At 53.8% G+C, this 23,500-nt stretch overlaps 1 protein-coding gene across 1 annotated transcript in view; it reads left to right on the forward strand.

The window, feature by feature from the left end:
• Positions 1-11,763: 11,763 nt before the first annotated feature.
• TSPAN9 (tetraspanin 9) overlaps positions 11,764-23,500 on the forward strand; it is a gene marked incomplete at both ends in the record, with an annotated part of 84,533 nt that continues 72,796 nt past the window's right edge. Inside the window, one exon of the mRNA XM_080706382.1 lies at positions 11,764-12,099. Coding sequence (XP_080562508.1) covers positions 11,764-12,099 — 336 coding nt within the window. The remainder of the gene's footprint in view (positions 12,100-23,500) is intronic.

A 23,500-nucleotide genomic window follows, 5' to 3' on the forward strand; every position in this document is an offset into this window, starting at 1 on the left:
CTGAACTATACCCCCAGCCCTATTTTATTTTTTCTAAAACAGGGTCTCGCTAAGTTACAGAGGGCCTCCGGTCTCAGCCTCCCAAGTGCTAGGATTATAGCATCAAAGCTTCTTGAAGAAAGCGGAGGGGTCACAGGGAGCTTGCCTTTGCTCAGGGCATCCAGGTGCCCGGGACCCCCTGTCTGCCCTCCTTCTGTTAGAATGCTGTGCACTCCAGCTCCGGCCTGCCTCTTCCAAGAAGCCTGCCCACAGAGGCCAACCTCCCTAGCAAGGCCTCTGAGCAGCCTTGGTCCGTATCATACCCAGGTGCACTGGCACGGCTGCCCATTCATCTCGCTGCTCCCAGAATGCAGTTGGAGGGGATGCTCTTTGGTAAGAGCCATTGTGGGGAGCCCAGGACGGGGCCCAGAGTGGGTGCTGAGAAGCTCTGTGGTGGGCCATTAATCAGCACAGTGTGGCCTTTGCTTTATTGAACTCCTGTGAAATGTGCTGGCTGGCTGGAGTGTATGTGGTGTGTGTGTGTGTGTGTGTGTGTGTGTGTGTGTGTGTGTGTGTAAGGTTCTGAAAGATGGCGCCTTCCATTTGATAAAGTAGTTTCCCACACACTGCCTCCTCTGTCCCTTACGATTACTTTTTGTGTGTGTGTCTGTGGGGCTGGAGATTGGACCCAGCGGCATTCTACCTCTGAGCTACACCCCAGCCCTTTTTCTTTTTTATTGTGAAGCAGGGTCTCACTAACTTGCCACATGCTAACCTCAAACCTGTGATACTCCTGTCTCAGCCTCTGAAATACTAGGGTTATAGGCATGTGCCACTGTACCCGGCTGTGCTCATTTTTTCTTTTTTTTTGTGATGGTGCTGAGGATCAAATCAGGGGGCAGTTTACCTTTGAGTTACACCCTAGCCCTATTTTATATTTTATTTTTGAAACAGGGTCTCACTAAGTTGCGGAGGGCCTAAGTTGTTGAGGCTGGTAGCGAAACTGATCCTTCTGTCTCTGGATTATAAGCGTGTGCTACTATGCCCAACTTACGATACTCGTGTGTGTGTGTGGGGGGGTACTGGGACTTGAACCCTGGGACTTTTTACTTTCAAGCTATACCTTCCAGCCATATTTTTATTTTGAAACTGACTCTTGCTAGGTTGATGAGAGTCTCACTACTTTCAGAGGCTGTCCTTGAACGCGTGATCCTCTTGTCTCGGTCTCCCAAGTACTGGGATTACCATGGCACACCCAGCTATGATCACCCTTAATGCCATTTCATAGATGAGGAAATGGAAGTGTACTCATTCATTCATTCATTCATTCATTCATTTCCTGTGTCCAGTGTTCAGAGAGCTGTCTCCTGCCAGATGACCCAGGGCTGGGGCGGTCCCTGCTCTGCACTTGTCCTGGCTCTTGCAGTCTGGGTACGCTTGCTTTATGTTCATGTTTATAAACATCCTTTATGTTCAGCCCAGACGAGGTAGCAGGATGGTCTGCACGTGCGTGGAAGGGTTGCGGACAGGCCAAGGTGGTCCTCCTCGGGCCTGGGCAGTGGGGGAGGGCAGCAGCTCAGGGCCTGTGCCTGCTGTGTCCGGCTGGCCCTGGTGGCGGGCTGGTATTTCCTCTGGCAGCAGTGTGGGACATGGGAGGAGCAGGTGTGCCCTGGCACCCGCCCGGCTGGAATATGGGTGTGCCTCTTGGGTCTGGAGCTTGGGGGATGGATAACAGGGCCTCACAGAGTCCAGCCATGTTGCTGAGCTCCCCATGGACACCTTAGCCCCCCATGGTGTCCGTATATGGCTGTGGTGGGTGGCTCTGGAGAGGTGGTGATCCATGCAAGTGAATGTCTACCAGTTAGGCAGAGGGTAGCGCTGGGGCGTCTGATACACGGGTTGAAGGGAGCCTGTGTTCTGAAGTGTCCATCTTGTGTCAAGCTGGGGTGGTGAGTTCCCTCTGGAGCTTCCTGGTGTCTTGTACAAAGGAAAGACATTTATGCAAATAGCCATGAGACAAAGCAGAGTCAAATCAGTGGCTCAGAGAGAAGCTCCGAGAACAAGGAGAGGGTCGCTTGGTGTTGGGGCTCTTTCATGGAGGCCGGGGCATTTGAGAGCAGCCTTGCAATGGCTACTAAAGGCAGAGGTGGGTGGGAGCCGGCGGTGCAGGAGCTGGAATCTGGAGCCACAGAAGTGGGAGTGATCAGTGAGCAGCTTGGGTTTTCCGGAGCACAGGGCACGGGTCAGGGGCTTGCCGGAAACAAGGCTTGAAAGAGTACTGTGTAGGTGGTCTCGGGTGACAGGCTTGGATATTTGTGATTGAACCTCTAGGGAGCTAGTGAAGATTTGAGCTGATGGTAGTGTGGTCTGTCCCCAGCTCTGTCTTGGGACAGTAATGGTGGCATCATGTGGAGGGGGGGACAGGGAGAGGCCAGGGAAGTGGAGAGGGAGCCCAGTAAGGGGACCAGTGGGCAGGAGGCAGTCACGGGGAAGGAGCCTGTGGACACACGTGCGCCTCTGCCTTCAGGGTTGCCAGTGTGCGTGGCTCTGCATTCTGGGTGTGTTGGGGCAGTGTGTGGGTCAGTGGACTGTGGTTGGGTATATATCACATATCATTGGGTTATGACAGAATGAATCTCTATCAGCAAGTAAGAGAGACTTGAGAAAGAACTTTCTTGAACTGTCAGGGTCTCTATAGCCCAAATCCCAAATTAAAGGGTAATATGGTTTGGGATCATTTGCACCCCAAGTACCTTGAGATGAAAAATGATACCTTAGGTTTGGGGTTAACTGGGTACTTTTGGGAGGGCCACTGACCTGCTGGAGGTACCTTGAATGGTCAGGACCAGCCCAAGGTGGGAGGAGGGACGAGAGACAGAAGTAGATGATGTCTGGTGCCCCTGCCTTACTTTATTTTTATTTTATTTATTTATTTTTATATGTGTGTGTGGGGGGGCACAAGGGATTAACCCAGGAGCACTCAGCCTTTGAGCTACACCCCTAGTCCTGTTTTATTTTATTTTATTTTATTTATTTTTTGGTGGTACTGGGGTTCCTGGAAGCCCTTCTACCTCCGGGCTACACTCCCAGACCTATTTTATATTTTTGAAACAGGGTCTCTTAAGCCAGCACGATCCTCCCGTCTCCGCCTCCCAAGCGCGGGGATTATAAGCATGCGCCACCACGCCCGGCCTCCTGTTTTATTTTTGAAACAGGGTCTCACGAAGTTGTAGACGTTGGTGTCCAACCAATGATCCTCCTGTCTCAGCCTCCCAAGTACTGGAATTACAGGCATGCGGCATCACGCCTGGCTACCCCTGCCTCATTTGAGGTCCCACCGTGACTCTTGCGATTCCAAATACACTCAGTAGGGAGGCCCAAGTTTGTCCCCTTTCCCCTCAGTCTGGACACTCTTGGCCCATCACTGGGGTGAAACATGTACACGCTCGCCCTCCTCTGATGGCTTTGGAGCCAGGTAGAATTGGACTTTCCCCTTCTTTACTTTAGAATATCTCCAAGTGCTGGTCCATCCTTCCCCGAGGTGGCTCCAGTAGCAGTTGAGCTTCCAGGTTCCGGGGAGGGAGCGAGGGAAGTGGAGGCAGCGGGCAGCAGCTCCCGAGTCAGCAGAAGGGGCCGGCTGCACGTGGCTCCCAGGCAGGCTGGATACCCGGTTAGGGCACTGTCCCAGCGCAAGTCAGCGTCCTCCATGGAGCGGTGTAGAAATATTGGATTTGCTGGGTCAGTAAATTTCCACTGGTGCATGGCAATAAAGCTCAGCTTCATCACAATCCCCGGTGCCCGGCGGTCTGCCTTATCTCCTCCTCCCCGAGCCACCTGCCCTCCTCGATAAGTACTAATAACAAATGCTTTCTTTCTCCTCTGTTTCCCGGGGCGAGTGGCTCAGCGTTCACATGTGTGTGGGTGCAGGTACGTCTGTCTGTCCAACACAATACCTCATACATCAGGCCCTTCTGGGAATCTGACAGGGATGTTGATGGGCTTTGGGATCAAAGATTGGGCTGGTTTGGGGCTTTTCTTTTAAAAAGGACCTGAGAGCCCAGGTGGGTGGCTCTTTATCCAGGGCTCAGCCTCTGTGGTCTCCCCCAGTCTATGAACGCGCCGGGAGGGGAGGTCAGCATCGTGGGGGTGGCGGTCCTTGCTCTCCGCGGAAGGCCTCCCCTGCTCCAAGCCCTGGCTCGTTTTTTTTTTTTCTTTTTTCTTTTTAAGAGTTCTTTTGCCGTGCATCAGACACCCACAGAGGTGCTCATTGTTGTCACTCATGTGTCCAGCAGAGATGGCAGAACACTGATGGGCTAGGCACGGTGCCAGGAACTTGGAGACAAAGGTGATGGAAGCCCTGGCTTGCAGGGAGGTCAGGGAACAGGTAATTGTGGCAGGTTGAATGTGCATTGTGTTTGGCGCTCCAAGGAGATCCGTGGAGGAGGTCGTAGCCACGAGACTGTGGCCATTAGCCTGGCAGCACATCAGGGGAAGGGTTTCAGGCCAGGGAGCAGCTAGTGCAAAGCCAGAAGGCGAGGGCGCTATGGAGGCCAGGTAAGATCTGGTGACAGATGTGTCAGCGCGGGCCAGGGGTGGTGAGAAGCAGAGGCGGAGGGGTGCAGTGGCTAGGACTTGTGTTTGACTAGAGCAGGGAGCAGGTGGCAAACGGGAGGCAGGGGTGAATGTGGGGCTTCTGGCTTAAGTGGTGGGGTGGATATGCAGGCCATTTCTTGAGAAGGGAGGGTGGTACCTGGGGAGTAAGTCTGGGTATGAGATACTGGACTTGTCTGTGAGGCAGCCGAGTGGGAAGGACACACGTGAGCTGGCTCTGTGTGCGTGGGGCTCAGAAGACAGGGGAGAGCCAGGTAAACATGTAGGTCTCATCAGCTGGAGGAGGGATGGAGGGAAGAGAACAGCAGCATTCACCCTTAGATTCTGGGCCACAGGACGTTACGTGTTGATTATGGGTTGTCCTGTTTCTTCCTCTGTTTGACCACGTTGTAACTGGACAGGGGCCGGAGCCCTGTTTACCATAATAATTATGGTGTTGACGGAGATAATGGCACCTCTCTACTCATTGGACATTTTCTCGGTCCAGACTTTGTGGTACATTTATAACCTCCAGTCTCTCATTTTTACGTAATGCTTTGGAAGGTGTGTAGTATATTATCTTCATTTCATAGTTGGAGAAACCGAGTACGGAGCCATCATTCTAGGCTACCCGGCAGGTGGGTAACCTGGATTTCTCTTAGTCTTGAAGCCCAAAGGGTTTGCACCATGGTGTTTTGCCGGAGCTTCGTTTTTGCTGGGTGGTGGGCATGGACAGGGCCTGGACTCACTCTGTCCTTCCTCATAGAACCGGGCCCGGCTGACCCACAGTCACTGGGACGCTGCGCACAGGGGCGTGTGCACAGCCATGCATCCTGAGTGGCGAGGCCTCTGATGAGGGTTCCCCTGTCCTTAGAGCCCGCTACAGGGCTTGGCCCACCCAGAAAAGGCAGAGGTTCAGGAACAGCCATGTCCTCTGTCTTGGCCTCTGTCTCAGTCTTCTTATTTTCCTACCTCCTGACTTTCCTGACTCTTCCTCCAAAATGGCTCTCTGGATCCACACCTGTGTTTATTTGTTCATCTCTCCATTTATCCATCCACCCCAGGACATACCATGTACCGTGGACGTGGCTGAACACCAGTCAGTTGGCCTCATGATATCTGCACGCTGCTCTCTGCTGGCATTTGGACTTCCTGGGCTCCCTCGTCAGCTTCTGACGCGCGCAGGCTGCCTGCTTTCCAAGAACAAGTCCATAGATTTCTGGCTTGGGTCCCATCCTTTGGGGAATGAACTTGGGGCTCTCAGGCTGTCCTGTCCTCGACAACTTAGGGCTTTAGGCGATGGGGATCTTCCTTTTCCCTCTCTCCTCCAACCCTTTCCGAGGACCTGCCGGGCGGCAGTCACCGTGACAGGCATTTGGAGGTGGGGTGGGGGATGAAATGCCCGAGACGTAGCCCCTGTCACCTTTCCAAAGTCCAGCGAGCAGAGCAGAGGCAGGTGGGCAAGCTGTTATCGCAGCCTGAACACAGTGCTGAGAGGGATGGAGGACCACTCTCTCTCCAGAAGAGAAAGTGCCCTGGTGGCTTTTATAATTCCTCCCTCCTGCAAACTACATCCTCCTGCTGAGCCAAAACCTGATTGTTTTCTTCACTGGTCTCAATAACTAAAAAGACAGATTAAAAGCCAAAGTACCTTTACTTCTTTTCTGCCCTGACCCCTTTCTTGTCATTTCTCCAGCAAACAGGAGACTGGCCCTGTCACCATCCCCTGCTTAGTGAACCCTCATGCAGATACTGGGGAGGTGGGCTCCCCACTAGGGACTGCCCCATCCTTCTCCTTTATCCCCATTGTGAGTGGCATGCTCATTGCATTTCCTAAATAGCTGAATTTGGGGTTTAAAAATTGGGCGAGAGCTAGGCGTGGTGGTGCACGCTTGTAATCTCAGTACTTAGGGGGCTGAGACAGGGGGATTACATGTTCATGGCCAGCCTCAGCAACATAGCGAGGCCCTCTGCAACTCAGTGAAGCCCTGTTTCCAAATAAAAAAATAAAATAGGGCTGGGGGTGTAGCTTGGAGGTGGAATGCCCCCTAGGTCCAATTCCCCAGAACCCTCCAAAAAAGTTGGGTGAGGGCGGGGGATATAGCTCAGTGGGTAGAGTGTTTACCTAGCATGTGCAAGGCCCTAGGTTCAATCCCCAGTTCTTAATGATAATGATAATAATAATAATAATAAACCGGATTGTTAGCTGAGCGTGGCGGTGCACACCTGTAATCCCAGTACTTGGGAGGCTGAAACAGGAGGAGCTCAGGTTCCAGGCCATCCTCAGTGACTTAACAAGATCCTGTTTCAAAGTAAAAAGGGCTGAGGGTTTGGCTCAGTGGTAGAGTGCCCCTGGGTTCAATCCCCAGTATCTCCCCAAAACTAAAAAAAATTGGGGTGAAGCAGGTAACTGTCCCTTCTCCTACAGTAACTCCTGATTTCTCACAGGCTCCTTTGCATAACAAGCACCGCTTTGGGCAATTGTAAACTCTGGCCTTGTGGGTGAGGCTGCCTCCTCGGAGGCTTGGAGGTCTGAGATGCTTTGCAAGCTGCACACACTGTCACATACAGGAATATCCAGCGCAGGTCAGAAATGGGATCTGGGCTGCATGCGGATGAGGCCGAGACCATGAACCGCGCTTTGTGCGCTGCTGAAGCCCGAGAAATTCAGAGAGAGGCGCGGAGAGCTTGGCATTTACTCGGAGCCCACCTCTCCCCACTTGCCAGTCGGAGAGGTGTTGCATGTTGATTTCACACATTCACTTTTCTTCCTCCCCTCTGAGAATTCTGCACTTGCTTCACTTTTTTTCTTCTGTTGTAGAAAGACAGAAGGAAAAGGGTAAGCAAAGGCAGGTTTGCTCAGAGCTCCTCAAGGGCAGCCCGGAGTCCGGCTCTCTGAGTCGGGTGAGCCCTGGAGGACCTGGGGCGATGCCATCTCCCATCACCTTTTCTACCTGCTTGTTCTTCTGCACCCCAGGTCTCAGCAACTGAGGCTGCCATTGCAGCCGGCCTTCCTACCCCTTGCCCTGCCTTTCCCCTGCGGCCAGCCCCCGCTCCCTCGGGTCCCCATGGCATCCTGTCTCTGCTGCTTGGCCAGCTGGATGCAGTCCAAACTTCTCACGCATCCTGCAGGGCCTCACGGAGTAGCTCACGTGGGCCCACAGGCACGTCCTCCCACTTCACTGGGGTCTGCCTCCTCAGTGCCTTCCAAATGGCCCACACCCAAGCCCTCCTAGAGTGCCCTTCAGCCCCTCTCTTCCTGTGCCCACTCACTCTGGAGTGCCCGTCTCTGAAGCCAGGGCCTCAGGACAGTTCCTTACTCATCTTGCATGCAAGTGCACTGCGTGTCACTCTGCACGGGGTTTCTCTAGGTATTCCGTGGGGGGGGGGTAGGAGGCGGGTCTGGCCAGCTAGATCATGAGCAACGTAAGGCCACAGTGGGCCCCCTCATCCTGGGGGGGGTGTCACTGCTCCAAGTCTTGCCCACTGTGAACAGTCTATCCCCAGTAGGTGTTTTACTCTTGGGGAAGAAGAGGCTGTGTTCTGGCTAAACCTGCTTTCCTGGGGCTGTGCGACCGCCATTGTCTTCATCCTCCTGCCTCCTCTGTAAGACCCTGAAGCCATCTCCACGGGTGACTTCCTTTGTTGATCAAAGATACCGCTTCAGCAGCATCACCTAAAGGCCTCACCTCTGTCCTTTCACCTAAAGGCCTCATATCCAGGCATGCTAACTCAGATTCCCTGTTGTGCATTCAGATTCTGTTAGAGCCAGGTGTGGTGGCGCACGCTTGTAATCCCAGCATTCGGGAGGCTGAGACAGCAGGATGGTGGTTTGCGGCCAGCCTCAGCTACTTAGTGAGGCCCTGTGCAACTCAGTGGGACCCTGTTTCAAAATAAAGTGCAAAAAATAGGATTGGGGGCGCAGCTCGGAGGTAGAATGCCCCTGGGTTCTATCCCCTACCCCCCAAAAAAAGAATTCTGTTAGACTGGAAGATTCCCTACGGCAAGAAGTATGTTTACTGTCCAAGAATGTATAGCACATGACTTTAAATCCCACCATTTCCTTGTCTGTAAAATGGGTTGATAACACCTGTCTGTCTTGTGGGGTTGTCATGAGGATTAAATGAGTTACAGCAGGGGAGGCTTGGGACACATACGTGCTTACCAATCAGCTCTTGTTATTCTGATAGTGACTAAGCTGGTGTCCCGACGGGACTTCACTGCAGCTCTGTTTAAGGACTGACAGGTGTGACCAGGGGGGAGCGCTGTGACATGGCACCGCCTCCTCTGCCCGTTGTCTCCCTGTCTCCTGGCCCCCAGGTTCTCAAGCAGTGTAGAAGGAGTGGTCAGGTGCGGCACGTGCCTGTAATCCCAGTCTTTGGGAGTTGAGACCAGAAGGATGGCAGGTTTGAGGCCAGCCTCAGAAACTTAGTAGTGAGACCCTATTTCAAAATAAAAATAAATAAATAAAAGGGGTTGAGAGTGTAGTTCAAAGATAGGACACCCCTGGGTTCAATCCCCAGTACCCCCCCCAATAAAGTAGAGGGGCGACACCAGGTGCCTACCTGAGTCATAACTGCACCTTGTGGCATGCAGTGACCACCCTTCTCAGACTGCTCTCACCCCTGTCAGCTCACTTCGTGCCCACGACACCTCCAGGGGGATCACGGGCCCTTGATCCCCACTCTGGCGACTCAGAAAGGCAAACTACCTTGCCCTTGATGCCACAGCTAGAATGCCTTGCAAGGGAGAAGCAGTGTTCTGGCTTCCTGGCCAGGTGGTAAGCGGCTCTCTCTGCAAGAGTGAAGCGGCTGCCAAGGGCTCCTCCGGAGCTGCCAGGTGAGGCCGAAGAGGACAGAAGGTGTGAGCCATTGCAGTGGGGTGGCGTGCCGCTCCGTGGGAGCCGCTAGACACCTGCCTGTTCATCTGTAGTGGCATGTAGGACCCAGTGCTGCAGAGCACGGAGCCGGGTACTGGTGGCTGCCGTCCACCCTAGGCTTTATGGCCGGGCTGCCCTCCCGTGTTGGAAAGGGGCTCAGAAGAGTGAGACCCCTGCAGGTTCCTCTCCAGAAGCCGGGCTGCACTCCAAAGCTGACAGCTCTCACTGCTAGGATGTGGCCTGCTGGACGCAGACCTGTCAGCACAAGGCCCCTGCAGCAGACTGTGATGAGGGTCTTGAAGTCCCTGTGGATGGAATTAATGGCTCCCGCCCCCGCGGCCATGGCCAGTGTGGCCGCTCTGTGATTAATGCCCTCCTGTCTTCCTGACTAGACTGTGGGTGCCTGCGGGGCTGGGAGCAGTGCATCTTTTATTTGTCTCCCTAAGGGCTTGCCCCTGGTGCTCAGCACAGAGCACAGAGTGGAATAAATGCCTAGAGGGATGCGGGGTCAGAGATTTTAGACCCACCCCAGGCGGGGCACAGATTCTTCTGGCTAGCCATCCCTATCCAGCGCCTCCCAGAGGCCCAGCTCCAGTTAGGGGCCCAGGGTTACAGAGCCCAGTAAAACTTAGCTCCTGCTCTCGGTTCTGCCAGCACTAGCTTGCTGAGCAACAGGGACAGAGGCAGAGGAGAGATGGGATCCCTGCCCCCACGCCTCTGGCCTTCATCATTTGCAAATAGTGGTGGTCCCCAGTCGGCTGGCAGTGCAGACTTCTGCACAAGCCCAGAGGCGGCTGTCCTAGTGACAGCACTGGACGCCCCTGCCCAGCAAGCGCAATCCTCCTGCCGTTTCTGTGACCAGCCCCTTTGATGCACTCCTCGCCACTCCGAGAGGACCTAGCCTGTGTCCGACAGTACTCCGGAATCGCTTCACTTCTGGCAGAGGCAGGATGGGGGGCGGCGAGGGGCAAGGCGGGACCCTGCTTGGGCCACCTGGCCCTTGCAGCCGAGCCAGAGCCCCAGCGGCGGCGCGGTGTCCCACCCGGGAACGCGGGGGCGGGGGTTCGCGCAGCTGCAGGAGCCTGGCGGAGCCGCGCGTGCGTGCGCGCGCTTGGAGGGGGCGGGGAGGGCGGCGTGCCGCGGAGGGCCCCCGGCGCTTTCCCACTCCTCGCGCCTCCCCTGCGGTCTCTTCTTGCACGCAGTGACCAGCCCCACGTGTGCAAAAGCATGGCGTGTGTGTGTGTGTGTGTGTGTGTGTGTGTGTGCGCGCGCGCGCGCGCGTGTGCACAGGCGTTTTTGTAGGTATAGCCAGGAGACCGTGTGCCCCAGGCCGGAGAGGCTCGGGTGTTCACGGGGGGCGGCGGCCAGTCTGACAGTGGCCGAGCCTCTTTTGCTCTCTACTCTCCGGACCATCTCTCCAGCTTCCTAGGGTCCTTGGTGCCTTCGGCCATCCCCTTCCTCTCGCTGCCCTCTTTCTTGGTCAGAAGACACCAGCACCTTGCCCTGAAGGTTCAGCTTCACCCCCAGCCGCAGAGCCCTTGACATTTAGGGAGGCTTCGCGGCGCACTTGTCTAGGCACACGGCAGAACGCTAATCCTATTAAAGATATTGTGTCATTGGGGAGGGGGGGCGGCTCCCCCAGCGGGGCGGGCAGGCCTCGCGCCCATTGGCCGAATGCAAAGCAGGGGGCGGGGCCGAGGGCCGGGGAGGGGGCTCCAGGCGATTTCAGAGTCGGGAGTCGGGCTGGGATTTCGCAGGGAGAGCCCAGCGGTTGCAGCTGCGGCGGCCCCCTAGGCACTGCCGGCCGTGCGCCCCGCAGCCAGGCCCGGCAGCGGCAGCTCGGCAAAGTCGTGGAGCGAGGGAGGCGGAGCCCCGCAAAGTGGTCGGGCTGGGTGCTGGGGCTGGCCGGGGGAGGTGTGCCCGGGGAGCCTGGACCCCGGCGCCCTTCGGCCTCGCGCGGAGCGGCTGGTGCAGCCAGGAGGCGTGCTGCCGCCCTGGAAAGGAAAATCAAACTGCAGCCTCCCCAAAGACGCCAAGTTACGCAGGCGAACCGGTTCCCGGAGACCGTGCGCCAGCGCGAATAGAGCCGCGCGGCGCAGCGCCGTGCCGCAGAGCCCGCCCGGCCGGCTCTCCAGGAGCGGGCGCGTCCCGTAGGCGGCGGCCCGGGCGCGGGGTCCGTCCCGGAGCGCGCCCGGGTGCAGAGAGCGGGCGTGCAAGGCTCCCGGGCCCGCAGCCCGCGCCCGACGGGCGCCCCCTCTGTCCCACCCTGGGAGCGATGCCCCCCGCCCCTCGCGCCCCCCGGGAACGCCGCGAGCATGGAGAAGTCGAGTAGCGAGGATTCTTCGATCCACCGGAGTCCATCTTTGGATAGCAAGGACTCGGACTTTGCCAAGCCGTCCACCTCGGGCCGCCCGTTCGGCCGCGGCTTCACGGCCGGCGCCTTCTACGGCACCGCGGGCTCCCGGGGCCAGAACCGCGCCGAGGCCGGTGTTAAGACCGACAAATACAATGCACCCAGAGGCAGCAAGTACGTGGTGTTTTACCTGGACCTGTCCTTTGTGTTCCTCCTAGAATTTAAGAAGTGCAACATGGCCAGGGGCTGCCTCTGCTGCTTGAAGTATATGATGTTCCTCTTCAATCTGATATTCTGGGTAAGTCCTTGCGGCGATTCCTCCCCACGCTTCCCTCGCTTCCCCTTTGGGTGCCCTAGCGTGAAGACCCACTCCCTGCACAACGGGTAAGTCAGTGCTGTGCAAAGAGAGATCACCCCCGCCCCCCTTTCATACATCTTTCTCTTCCTTTCTCCCTCTCCGTGGTGGCTGAGGAAAGCCCCAACTTGCCCGTCTTGCAGGAGACTGGGTCCACCCCTAGGAGGCTGGCAGAGCAAAGTTTGCCACCGCCCCAAGGAAAATCCACGCTGAATTGCTCGGGACCGCTAACCTGAGCAGTGGGTGTGTGGGTCAGAATTCCTAGCAGCCGTGAGCCTGTGTTGGGGATTGCACACGTAAGGACGGTTTTCAGAGTTTCTTGGGTGGCTTCTGAACACACACGGATTCACTCTGCAGCACTGCATGGGAGTGAGGTGGACAGAGATTAGAGGTCACAGCCTCCCACTTCTTTCAGTGAATCCCAGGAAGAGGAGGAGGAGGAGGAGGAGGAGAAGCAGCCCCTGGCCCAAGGCTACCCGGGCTGGTGGGGAAGGGAGGGCTGGGGGCACGCCCCCACGGGTGCTTTTGAGGGATTGCACTCAACTGGGCAGGGAGCAGGCTGGCCACGTGCTCCCGGGCTCCGGAACCCCAGGGACTGGGAGGGACAAAGGGAGCCAGTCAGCGGTGGCCCCGTCCTTGGTGAGAGACTATTTTCTAGAAAAAAGTATCAGTGAATGGGGCAGCTGTGAATCCTTCTCTGCCCTCCGTTGGGATGCTGGACGCCATGTGTGCCCAAGAAATACTAGTTAGGCAAATTTGATGAAAACTTCTTAAATTTGTCTCTCATTGTTCATTTTATCCTGACCGCTGCCTCTGCCTTTCTTCACCGGAGGCCAGACAGGGAGAGTCAGCACAGATGTTTGGCTGGGCCCCAGGCTCTGTCCTGCCCGCCAGAGGCCATCAGCTGCCCGCTGCCTGTGCGTGGCCCCCGGGGAGCGCTGGGGCAGGAGGACGTCATTCTGAGGGAGGTTGTGCTCTGGCGTTCAGCTTTGGTGCGGAGTGACCCACTATGGCTGAAAAACTTTGGGGGATGTTTTTGTGGAGGGGGTAACTTTTCCTGCAGAAGGGAAAGCTCCGAGTTGTGGAAGAAGACGGGGTTCTGGGGTTGGTCCTGCCTTAGCTTCTTGCGTGACCTTGGGCAGCTCACTGTCTCCCTTAAGATCTGGGCTTTGTCTGCAGTCTTAATTGGAGGCTGTCTCAATGGTCTTCCTTCCTGGCCTCACCCCATTAACTGTGACATTACAGGGTGGGGCAGGCACCTGGATGCACCTGTTTCTTTCTTAAAGAGACCCCGTCTGAGATGACTTGAGTTGGGCTTCCCCAGATGTCTCCAAGGGGTGGGACCTCCGGCCACTGGTATTAGGATGCTACCTGTCATGTGGTTGGGGTTTCATGGAAGCAGGGCCAGCCATTCTCATTCTTTTTCTGGTGGCAAGAACCACTGGAATGTCAAGAATGACTTTGTAGCTGCCTCCTGGGCAAGCGCCTTCTGGTCCTTGCGCTTGTTTCCCAGCCAGCATCTGTCCGTCAAGCACTGGTGTGCCAGGGCATCCACAGGATTGCTGTCCTTTTTGCTGTTCACTGGCTTCCTCTCTGTGCTTCTTTCACAGCCTCAACATACCTTCCTGTTTTGTCCCAACCTGCATTATATTAGTACTGACTGGGAAGACCCTGTGGGGTGGGGGTGGGGGGATGCTCAGCTCCTGCTGGGCAGCAGGGCTCCTCCCCACCCCCACCCCGCCATCTGCTGGCCGCAGTTGGCATAACAGCTTGTGGTGCCTTAAGTGTGGTTCCAGTTCAGTTTGGGGACCTCCTGGCAGGCTCTCACAGTAACCTGTTGGCCTGCATGCAGACGGCATCCACAGTATATTTGCGAGTCAATGAATGGAGGGCCGGAGCTCTGAATCCACAGCATTATGTGGTAAGGAGTTCCCAGGTCCTCGCTTAACAGGGATGAGAAGTTCCGTATCACACTTGCCTCTGAGAGGCTCTCCCAGCACCGTAGCTGTTCTGTGACAAGTGACTCTTTCCATCTTCTCTCAGAAGCTTGGCAGCAGCTAATGAGCTAGTTGATGAAACGTCCTTCCCTTATGATCTGCAGTGAGAGAACACACTGCCGCGTCCTAATTAGACGGCGCCAGCTACGCTCTCTTACCAGGCAAGGAGTTGCTCCCTCCTGGTCCCTGACTTTTCTGATTATTTGATATTTTCAGAATTCCCATGACAAACTATGAGCCGGGAAAAAAATGGTGTCTCAAAGACCTAGTTCTTTTATGCTCGCAGCAGAGGAGAGGATGAAGCAGGACTTAGATCTAGAAAGATGGGGAATTTAGCCCAGGAGACACGAGTGCTGTGTGCGTCAGCAAGCACGCTTGCTGGTGCCTGTCAGGATGCGGGGGAGCGGGCGTAGCAGGATGTTAGCCGGGATTCGGGGACCAGCGGATCACTTGCTCCATTAAAAGAAGACGCCCTGCAGGCCCGTGCTCAGGCCGGACGTGGGGGAGGAGCAAGGAGCTGAACGAGGGGAGAAGCTCAGGTTGGTGGGGTGTGGGTGCGACAGGGTCCCTGGGCGCACGTGCATGTGCCTGGGTCTAGGACGGGGGCCGCTGAGGAGGTGAGGGCTGAGGCTGGGGCTGAGGCAGCGTCAAGCCCAGCGCACTAAGACCAGGAGCGATTGTTAGGAATTATATAGCCATCACTTGTGTTAGCCTGATGGCCCAGGTCCCAAAAAGGAGGCTTTTCTGAGGCATTAAGAGTTGAACTTGAGACCTGCAATCGATAGACAGAGCTCTTTGTATAGATCCCGAGCCTACCTGGTAGTTCTCCAAACCCATGGCGGTGCCACGCCTCCTGCCTCCCGGAGCCCTGGGCTTTGCCTCTGGGGGGAGTTTCCAGGTGCTGGTATTGGTGAGGGTCCGGGTGACGTCACCGGGGCGGGGCTTCGCGGTGGGTGCTCCTCCTCCTCCACACTAGGAAAAGCTTAGGTGCTTCACAGGCCACTGGGCGCCTGCCTGCTGGTGGGGGTCCAGTCTGCTCCTGGCACCGAGACCTCAGCCAGACAGCGCCAGCCACACTGGCAGCCCAGTGCACTGTGGGAGCTTGGGGGCACCCAGGAGGGGCCTGAAATTGATGGTGAGCATAGAGGAGGGTGAGACTGATGTCGCTCAGTGGTCGCCACCCATCAAGTCCCCTTCCTCTTAGTCTCCTGCATCCCCACTCTGATTCTTAGAACTAAGGACAGTGTTGTCTTCCTGGTAGACAGGATAGGAGGCCTGAATTGGGACAAAAGTGATCTCATACCAAGGGCCCACTAGCAAACTCACCCTAAAGTCCGCCAGCCTGGCTTCCTTCTTTTTCTTTCTTTTCTTTTCTTCTTTTTCCTTTTCTTTTCTTTTCTCTGATACTGGGGATTGAATCCAGGAATATTTTACCTCTGAGTTACACCTTCTTTATCTTTTATTTTGAAACAGGGTCCCACTAAGTTGCTGAGGGCCTAGCTGGGTTGCTGAGGCTGGCAGTGAATCTGCCATCCTCCTGTCTCAGCCTCCCCAGTACTGGGATTGCTCCCAGTATGGTGGAAACTGTCTGACACACTTCCCTCCTTCAGCCCGACTCTGGGACGCCCCAGAGCCGTCTGGTGGAGTATTCCAGGTACAGCGAGTGACCTGAGTCTCTCTAGGAGGGCAGAGGAGGCCCAGAGCTCTTGCCTATGGGTAGAAGAAAGAGAGAGAGAGAGAGAGAGAGTGTATAAGGTGGGCTGCAGAGGGTCCCCCTCCATATCATTTTCTTGGGACAGCACATTATGATCCCAGTCCAGCTCCTCTCAACCCAGGTCAAGTTGCTGCCTGGCGTGCAAGGGCCAGGGCGGGGGCAGGTCGCTGCTGTAATTGCCACTCAGGATAACAGCGGCTTTTCGTGCTCGCCAGCCAAGCTGTCCCATCTCTTTAAATCGCAGCTGGCAGAGCTGTGACATTCTGGCCCCACTGGAGAACTATTCCGTGTGGATCGCTCCCTTAATAAAGGCCAATTAGTGGAGGAGACAGCGTTCAGTGTGCTTGCTGGCGCGGGGTGGGGGGGGTGTTGGCACTGGGCTACTGGGGCAGGGTGCCGGGAGGGGCCCTGATTAGCCTCTCTTAAGTGGGGTCAGGCCCCCTCAGTCTGCTCACTGCCTTGGGGCATGGGGGCGTGGTCAGGGCCCTCCAGCTGTCTTGGCTACTGGCTTGGCCGCTGAGTGCCTCTCGGCTCCACCCAGGTCTGGGCCCAGTCAGTACTGGGGCATCAGAGGCAGTGTGTGGGGTGCCTCTTGGTGGGGAGCGGGCCTGAGGGTCCCAGCAGGGAGCTCGGGTCCAGACAGGACCCCACTTGGTCTCACATGCCTCTCCAGGCTGAGGAGATACAGGCTGGACCAGGCAGTGGAGGCATCTGGGGGCTCGGGTGTGAGGGACGCAGGCAGCTCCCCAGAGGGCAGCTACAAGCCCATCTTCAGAGGGGCCACGCTACCCTGAGAGACCCCTGGATTGTAGCCATGAGAGAATGCCAGTTCTGTGTTCATTTCCTGTCCAAAGCATTAAAAATTAAACTTCCTTGTCTTAATATCTATTTTTAAATCATGTCAGAGCCAGCACTGGTGTCAATCAAGAGGGGGTGGGGAGGCGGAGGGAGAGAAGACAGAGCCCCAGCTGAGGTGGGGTGAGCAGCTCTCTCCAGCCCAGGGAAGAACTCCAGGGGCCCTGCAGCCCGGCCCAGCCCGGCCCCGGAGAGCGCTGGCCGGCCTCTTCTCCGTGGCCGCCTGCCCCGCGCCTCTGCCCCCTGGCCTGGCCGCCCTTGACTGCACTTGGCCCCAGCCTTCTGTGGCTTGCTAGGGGGTTGGGGTCCCGATCGAGTTCATTCACTCACCCTGCAAGTATTTGCTGAATGCCCGCTGCGCGCAGGCGCTTCCAGTTGGTGAGGGCGGGGGCCTGCCAGGCTCGCACAGGGCAGATCAGTTTCCTCGTGCCAGGAAGCCGTGGCATGGGGAGGTCACCTGGTCTGTCCTGCACTCAGCACTTCAGCGTGGGGCTGTGAGGGAGGGGCTTGCATGCCATGGGACCCTCCTGCTTCCCTAGCATTCTGGGGCAGCTGCAGCAGGCCTGGGCCCATACCCCGGGCCTGGCTAGGCTTCTCCATTCCCCTCCTCACCCCCACACAGGGCTGCTCTCTGGCTTTCCCTCTCTGAAAAGTTTGCGCCAATCAGAAAGAAAGAAAAGAAAAAAGAAAATTTTATTTCCCCTAGTTTGGAAAAGAGAACTAGTGAATCCTGTGGCTTTTCTCTCTGTCGAGATAATTATTGTTCCGAGCAGTAGGTACTTAGCCCATCTACTTGATAGACTAATTAATACTGCTCAATCAAGATAAGATTCAGAGATCATCAAAGCAGAGCAAGTGGCACTTGGGTTTTGTAGGATGACTAGGGGTTTGCTGATGAAATACAGCTAAGGGTCTGGGCAGGGGAGAAGGTGGGGAGAGAGGGAGAGCAAGTTGACCCAGAGTCTATGCCAGGGAAGAGCTGGCATCCTGCAGAGAGAGGCAGGACCTCTTGAAGGCAGGTATTTGGCCTCCTGGGGGAGGTGGAGAGACTGAGTTGGCGCTGGCCTGCTGGAGGACTGGGGATGCACTCAGCTGTATCTCCAGGCTCCCAGGGAAGGCGGGTTTGTTTAACTGGTGGTGACCGCCATGCCAGGTCTTGCTGTGTTACCCAGGCTGCAAGCTGTTGCAGTAGGTAATCCAGCTTTAGAGCTGTCCCCCTCTCCCCCTTTCCGGCCTCTCCCTTCCAGCTGTGATACGCCCGCTTATTTGGTTCCAGTTAGGAAGCTTTGAAGCCAGGCTGAACCCGTTGGGCAGAGTTAAGTCTTCTGAGCCGGCTTTGCCCCCGCTTGCATTTGAAAGCTAATCTGCCAGCAGATGAGGTGGGGGGTTGAGGGCTGATGCTGGAGGGGACATTAAGAATGGCGCACAGTTGGTGTGTGTGTGTGTGTGTGTGTGTGTGTGTGTGTGTGTGTGTGTACAGAGCCACGGCTGGGAGAACAGTACAAGGTTGAGGTCTGGCTCCCAAGTCCTACCTAGCCATGGATGGGGCTGGGAGGACCCAGAATCTCTTCTAACTCAGCCAGGCCCTGGTTCTCTTCTCAGGGGGCCTACCTTCTCTTCCTTAGGATCCCAGCGAGTTTCTTTGGGGAACTGGAGACACTCTCGGGAAGCGGGCTGCAGGTTTCAAATTTCCTTTGCATCTGGCGACCCACAGCATGGTGGTCATGTAGGAGACACTACTTTGGTTGCTCATGGGTGGTGGGCGCCGGGAGAGGCATGTGAGGACATACACACGTGGTTTAGCAGGATGCCTGGCACATTGGATTTTCTGAGCAGTAGCTATGCTTATTCTTTTTGCAGTGCCCAGTGGTGAGGCGAGGTGAACAGGCAGGTAGATGCTCAGGGGCTGGAATATGTACAGCCCTAGGGCTCTAGAGCCCTGGAAGGGGCCCCAGGTGTCTCTTGGGCTGGGATGATGGTTCTGACCATCTTCCGGCCTTAGTATATATAGGGACAAATGGAAAGGCAGGAAAGACCAGGGTGGTGGAGACAGAAGGCAGCCAGGGGGCGGCCCCCACCCAGAGCTGGTAGCTGCCCTGCTGTGGCCCTCCCAGCAAGGGCTGGCGCATCCCCATCCCACCCTGTCCCCTGTCTCTTCCCTTGTTTTTGGTATCATGAGTGTGTCGGGACCACTTGCTAGGCTCTGGTCACATTTTTGGGCCCTCACGGGTCTCCTGGCACCCTCTATGTCTCTGGTGGATGTTGGACTCTCTTGGGCCACTTGACTTATAACCTGGTTGACTAAGAAACGGGGTAGCTGGGTGTGGTGACACACGCTTGTAATCCCAGCGCTTGGGAGGCTGAGACAGGAGGATCGTGCAGGTTCAAAGCCAGCCTCAGCTACTTAGTGAGGCTCTCAGTAACTCAGTTAGACCCTGTTTCCAAATAAAATCTAAAATAGGTCTGGGAGTGTAGCCCAGAGGTAGAAGGCCCATGGGTTCCATACTCAGCACTGAAAAAAAAAAAAAAAGAGACAGGGGAGATGTGGCCCCAGGTACAGGCTACTTCCCCAGCTAGAGACACAGTCACATCAAAGGTTTCCATGTTGGGAAATATATGTAAGTTCATGTAGTATAAAAATGATATGTGAATGCATGCCCGTTACCTTGCTTATGAATTAGAGCATTACGGATACCCGTGAAACTTGCTTGTGTTTCTGCTTGAGCAGGCCCCCAGCATCTCCCCAGAGATGAACTGAATTCTGTGAAGTGCATTTCACATAGGTAGGTAACCTTAACTGCCACATCATTTGGTTTGGCTTATTTTAAAACTTTTGTTAGATGAAATAATTCTGAGTGTATTTTTTTTTTTTAATTTCAAGATTAGCCGGGCGTGGTGGCGCACGCTTGTAATCCCCGTGCTTGGGAGGCAGAGACAGGAGGATCACGCAGGTTCGAAGCCAGCCACGCTGGCTTAAGAGACCCTGTTTCCAAATAAAAATATAAAAATAGGTCTGAGAGTGTAACTCGGAGGTAGAAGGGTTTCCAGGAACCCCAGTACCACCCCCCCCCAAAAAAAAAATCAAGATTATAGCTGGGCGTGGTGGCACATGCTTGTAATTCCAGTATTTGGGAGGCTGAGACAGGAGGATCACAGTTGGAGGGCAGCCTAGCTATTTAGTGAGGCCCTCTGCAACTCAGTGAGACCCTATTTCAAAATATAGAATAAAAAGTTGGGCTAGGGGTGAAACTCAGAGGGAGAATGTCCCTGGGTTCAATCCCTAGTACCACACAAAAATATAAAATAAAATTTCAAGATTGCATTTCTCGATCTGTGCACATTGGTGGGCAGCTCCACAATGCATTTTCACCACCCTGTAGTATTCCTTTCTGTGAATGTGCTTCAGTGTAGTCTGGTGACAAACGTTTGGGTGATTTCCTCCCTTTTGCTCCTGTGCACACTCTTGTCTAAGTCGGCTGCAGGACTAAGAGTCATTTAGGTTGGTGTTTTTGGAAGTTTCTATGGTGAAGGACCAGCTTTTACATTTCTGGTTCTCAGGGCCGGTCTTGCTGTGTGTGATGAGTTCACAGCTCACATCCCGTGCTCGTCTGATGAGCTCAATGACACCGGGATGCGCCACCTGGTCCTGTGCTGGGGTGTTCTGGCCATGGCCCATTGCTCTAAGAGTTTGTAAGTGTTAAGTGTTTCCAGGGACCACATGTTGAGAAGCACTGCTCTGGGTACAAGGGGTGGCCCTGCTGAGCTGTGGGATTACGTGCATTTTAGCTTCACTTGATAAGGCCAAGTTGTTTCCCAATGTGGACGTATCACCTGAAGTTTCCGCCAGTGGAACGGCCATTGAAAATGGAAAATTTGGGGCATACCCTTGTACAGTGGATGTAAAATGCTGTATTACAGTGCTGTTAATTTGCATTCTTCTGTTTACTAATGAACCAATAGTCATTTTTCATTCGTTTTCTTTGAGTGTGAATGCCTGATTGTGTCTTCTCTCCATTTTTCTACTGGATGGTTTGCTTTCTTCTCTTACATTTTAGGAGTTTAATTTATGTTTTGGTACGAATCTGTTGTCAATTAAATGTATCATAAACACAGATTTTTAATTGATTGATTAATTTTTGGTGGGAGGATTGAACCCAGGGCTTTTATGCATGCCAAGTAGGTTCCCTACCACTGTGTGACACTCCCAACCCACAAATGTAGTTTATAGCTTCCAGTTTATAATTTGCCTTTTCACTTTCTTCATGGGGTCTTTTGGTAAACAGAAACTCATTACTATAATGTAGTCAATTTTTTCAGTTTCTTCATTATATTGGACTTTTTATTTGAAAAATGCATATCTCATGAATATAATACCATGGATCTTCATATACTAAAGATAGGACACTGCTTGTCAAAACATAATAAGCACTCATGAGTTGTTAAATGAATAAACAAAGATAGTTTTTTGTGTTTATTTCTGAAAGTTTCTTTTTTTTTTTTTAGATTTAAGTCCTTAATCTCTAGAGTTGATGTTTCTTTTTTTCCTTTTTCCACTGATTGATGGAACTACCTATCCCCACAGGCACATGATGCTGCCTGTGTTTCTATGTATGTCTGGGTCTTTTCATTAAATTGTCTGTCTTGGTGCCAGGACAGGAAGTAGTTACTGTCTTAATTACCACTCCTTCATACTAAGTCTTGTATCTGGTAGGGCAGATCCACGTATCTTGTTTTTCAATAGTATTTCAGCTGTTCTTAGCTTTTATTCTTTTGCATAAGTTCTGTAGTCTATTTGAATAGTTTCACCAAAAATCAATTAATCAATTTCCCTCCCCTCCCAACTTTCTAGGTATTTTAATTAATTGGCCTTTCATTGGATCTATTGATCATCTCTGGGATACTTGCCACCTTTGTGTTTATTCATAAATACGAATCATAGTCTACTCGTGTATTTCTATCCATGAACATGGTATGTCTTTAATGTCTTTCCATATAGTTTTATAATGTTGTCCATGAAGGTCTCATGCATCTTTTGTTATATAGAGACTTCTGATCTTAGCCATTACTCCTTTTCTTCCCATGGTTCAGCTAAGCTCTGTGTACATGGAAGATGGAGAAGACCAGGGTTGGCTTGGAACCCCGTGTGGCATTTCTGTAGCTTACCTCACTGCTTTCCCAGCACCTGAGAATAGGCAGGTGATTCCCATTTTGCCTTTGAGGATATGGAAGCTTGGAGAGGTGAGGGATTTTGCCTCAAGTCTCTTGAGCTAGAAGGTGGCAGAGCTGAGATTTGAACTTCAAGGTTAGTCAGACCTCAAAGCCAGTATTCTTTCTGTGATCTTCTCTGGGAAGCCATCCTGATCAGCTCTCTTGTTGTCATCTTCTGATTGTGCTTCTCTCAGGTCTACGCTTCCAGTTTAGCCCTGTGGTAGCAGGACCGCAGTCATGCATGTGTGACCACAGTTGTGTATGTGTGGCTATGACTCAGTCAGCAGTTTGTACCTTCCTTCTCTCAGCCCCAGCCTCAAAAAGAAGTGTTAAAAAGTATAATCTTCAGGAATTTTTCTAGTTCAGTAGGTGACTAATTATGCACAGTGAAGTTTCCTGAGCTACTCTTTTTTTTTTTTTTTTTGTACTAGAGATTGAACTTGGGGCATTCTACCTGCAAGCTACACTCCCAGTCCCTTTTATTTTTTATTTTGAAATAGGGTATCACCGAGTTACTAAGGGTCTCTCTAACTTATTTAGTCTGGCCTTGAACTTGAGATCCTCCTGTCTCAGCCTCCCAAGCACTAGGAATACAGGCATGAGCCACCATGCCCACTTTATTTTTTTCATGAGAGTACTCCAGACTGAAAAATACTGTTTTGCAGTGTCTCCATCAGCATGACCCTGTGTATTGTAGTCTTGACGATTCTGGACTCTACCTACCTCATTATGGCAGGGTTTACTATTGTGAACAAATCGTCTATATTTTTGTGTCTTGCTACCCCCTCTGCTTGCATCTTCTAGGCATTTTTTGATCCTCCTAGGTCTGTAGGCAGGCAGTGGTATCTGCTGTGTAGACCAGGACAATGGCTCTCAGACTTGTCATCACCCAAGGCTCTGAGCAGGAGGAGTGAGTATTCAGGGCTCTTGGCCTTGTCGTCTTTGCCTTGCTTGCTCATAGTTTGGGCTCAGAAGGTGTGTGCTGATTTGTGGGTGGACTGTGAACTGCACAGCAGTGTTAATAGAGCAGGGCCTCGGGCAGGCACCCTGCAGGTGATGCCTTTAAAATAACTACTGCAGGCCTATACAAAGCAGAAGCTCCATGCTGGGGAGGATGGGACACCTCTGGACCCAACCTGAAGATCCTTCGTAGCCAAGAGGACTTCTGCAGCCACCCATACTCACTGCCTTAGAAGGTAGCTTTGTGACCACTGTCCTTGTTCCAACAGCCTCCTCTTGGGGTCCTACTCTGTCTACCCAGGCACAGCACTTTCCCTGCGGGTCTGGAAGATACCAGTGTCTTCACACATTGCATTTGCAGAGATGCCAGGGACAGGCAGTCTGGCCACTGGGTGAAACCCCCCCCCCCTTACCCTGTAGTCTGGCTCTGAATAGGCCTCTGGTACTGGTCCCAATTACTTAGTCATGGAAAAGTCCATTTGTCATTTTATGCCTCAATTTCCTTTTCTTTGGGAAGTTAAAATTAAGTAGAATGTTCAAGCCAGATACGGTGGCGCACGCTTGTAATCCCAGCATTGGGGAGGCTGAGATAGGAGGACCGTGGTTTGAA

This window comes from Muscardinus avellanarius (genome assembly GCF_963383645.1).
Source record: "Muscardinus avellanarius genome assembly, chromosome: 11".
NCBI classification, from domain to species: Eukaryota; Metazoa; Chordata; class Mammalia; order Rodentia; family Gliridae; genus Muscardinus; species Muscardinus avellanarius.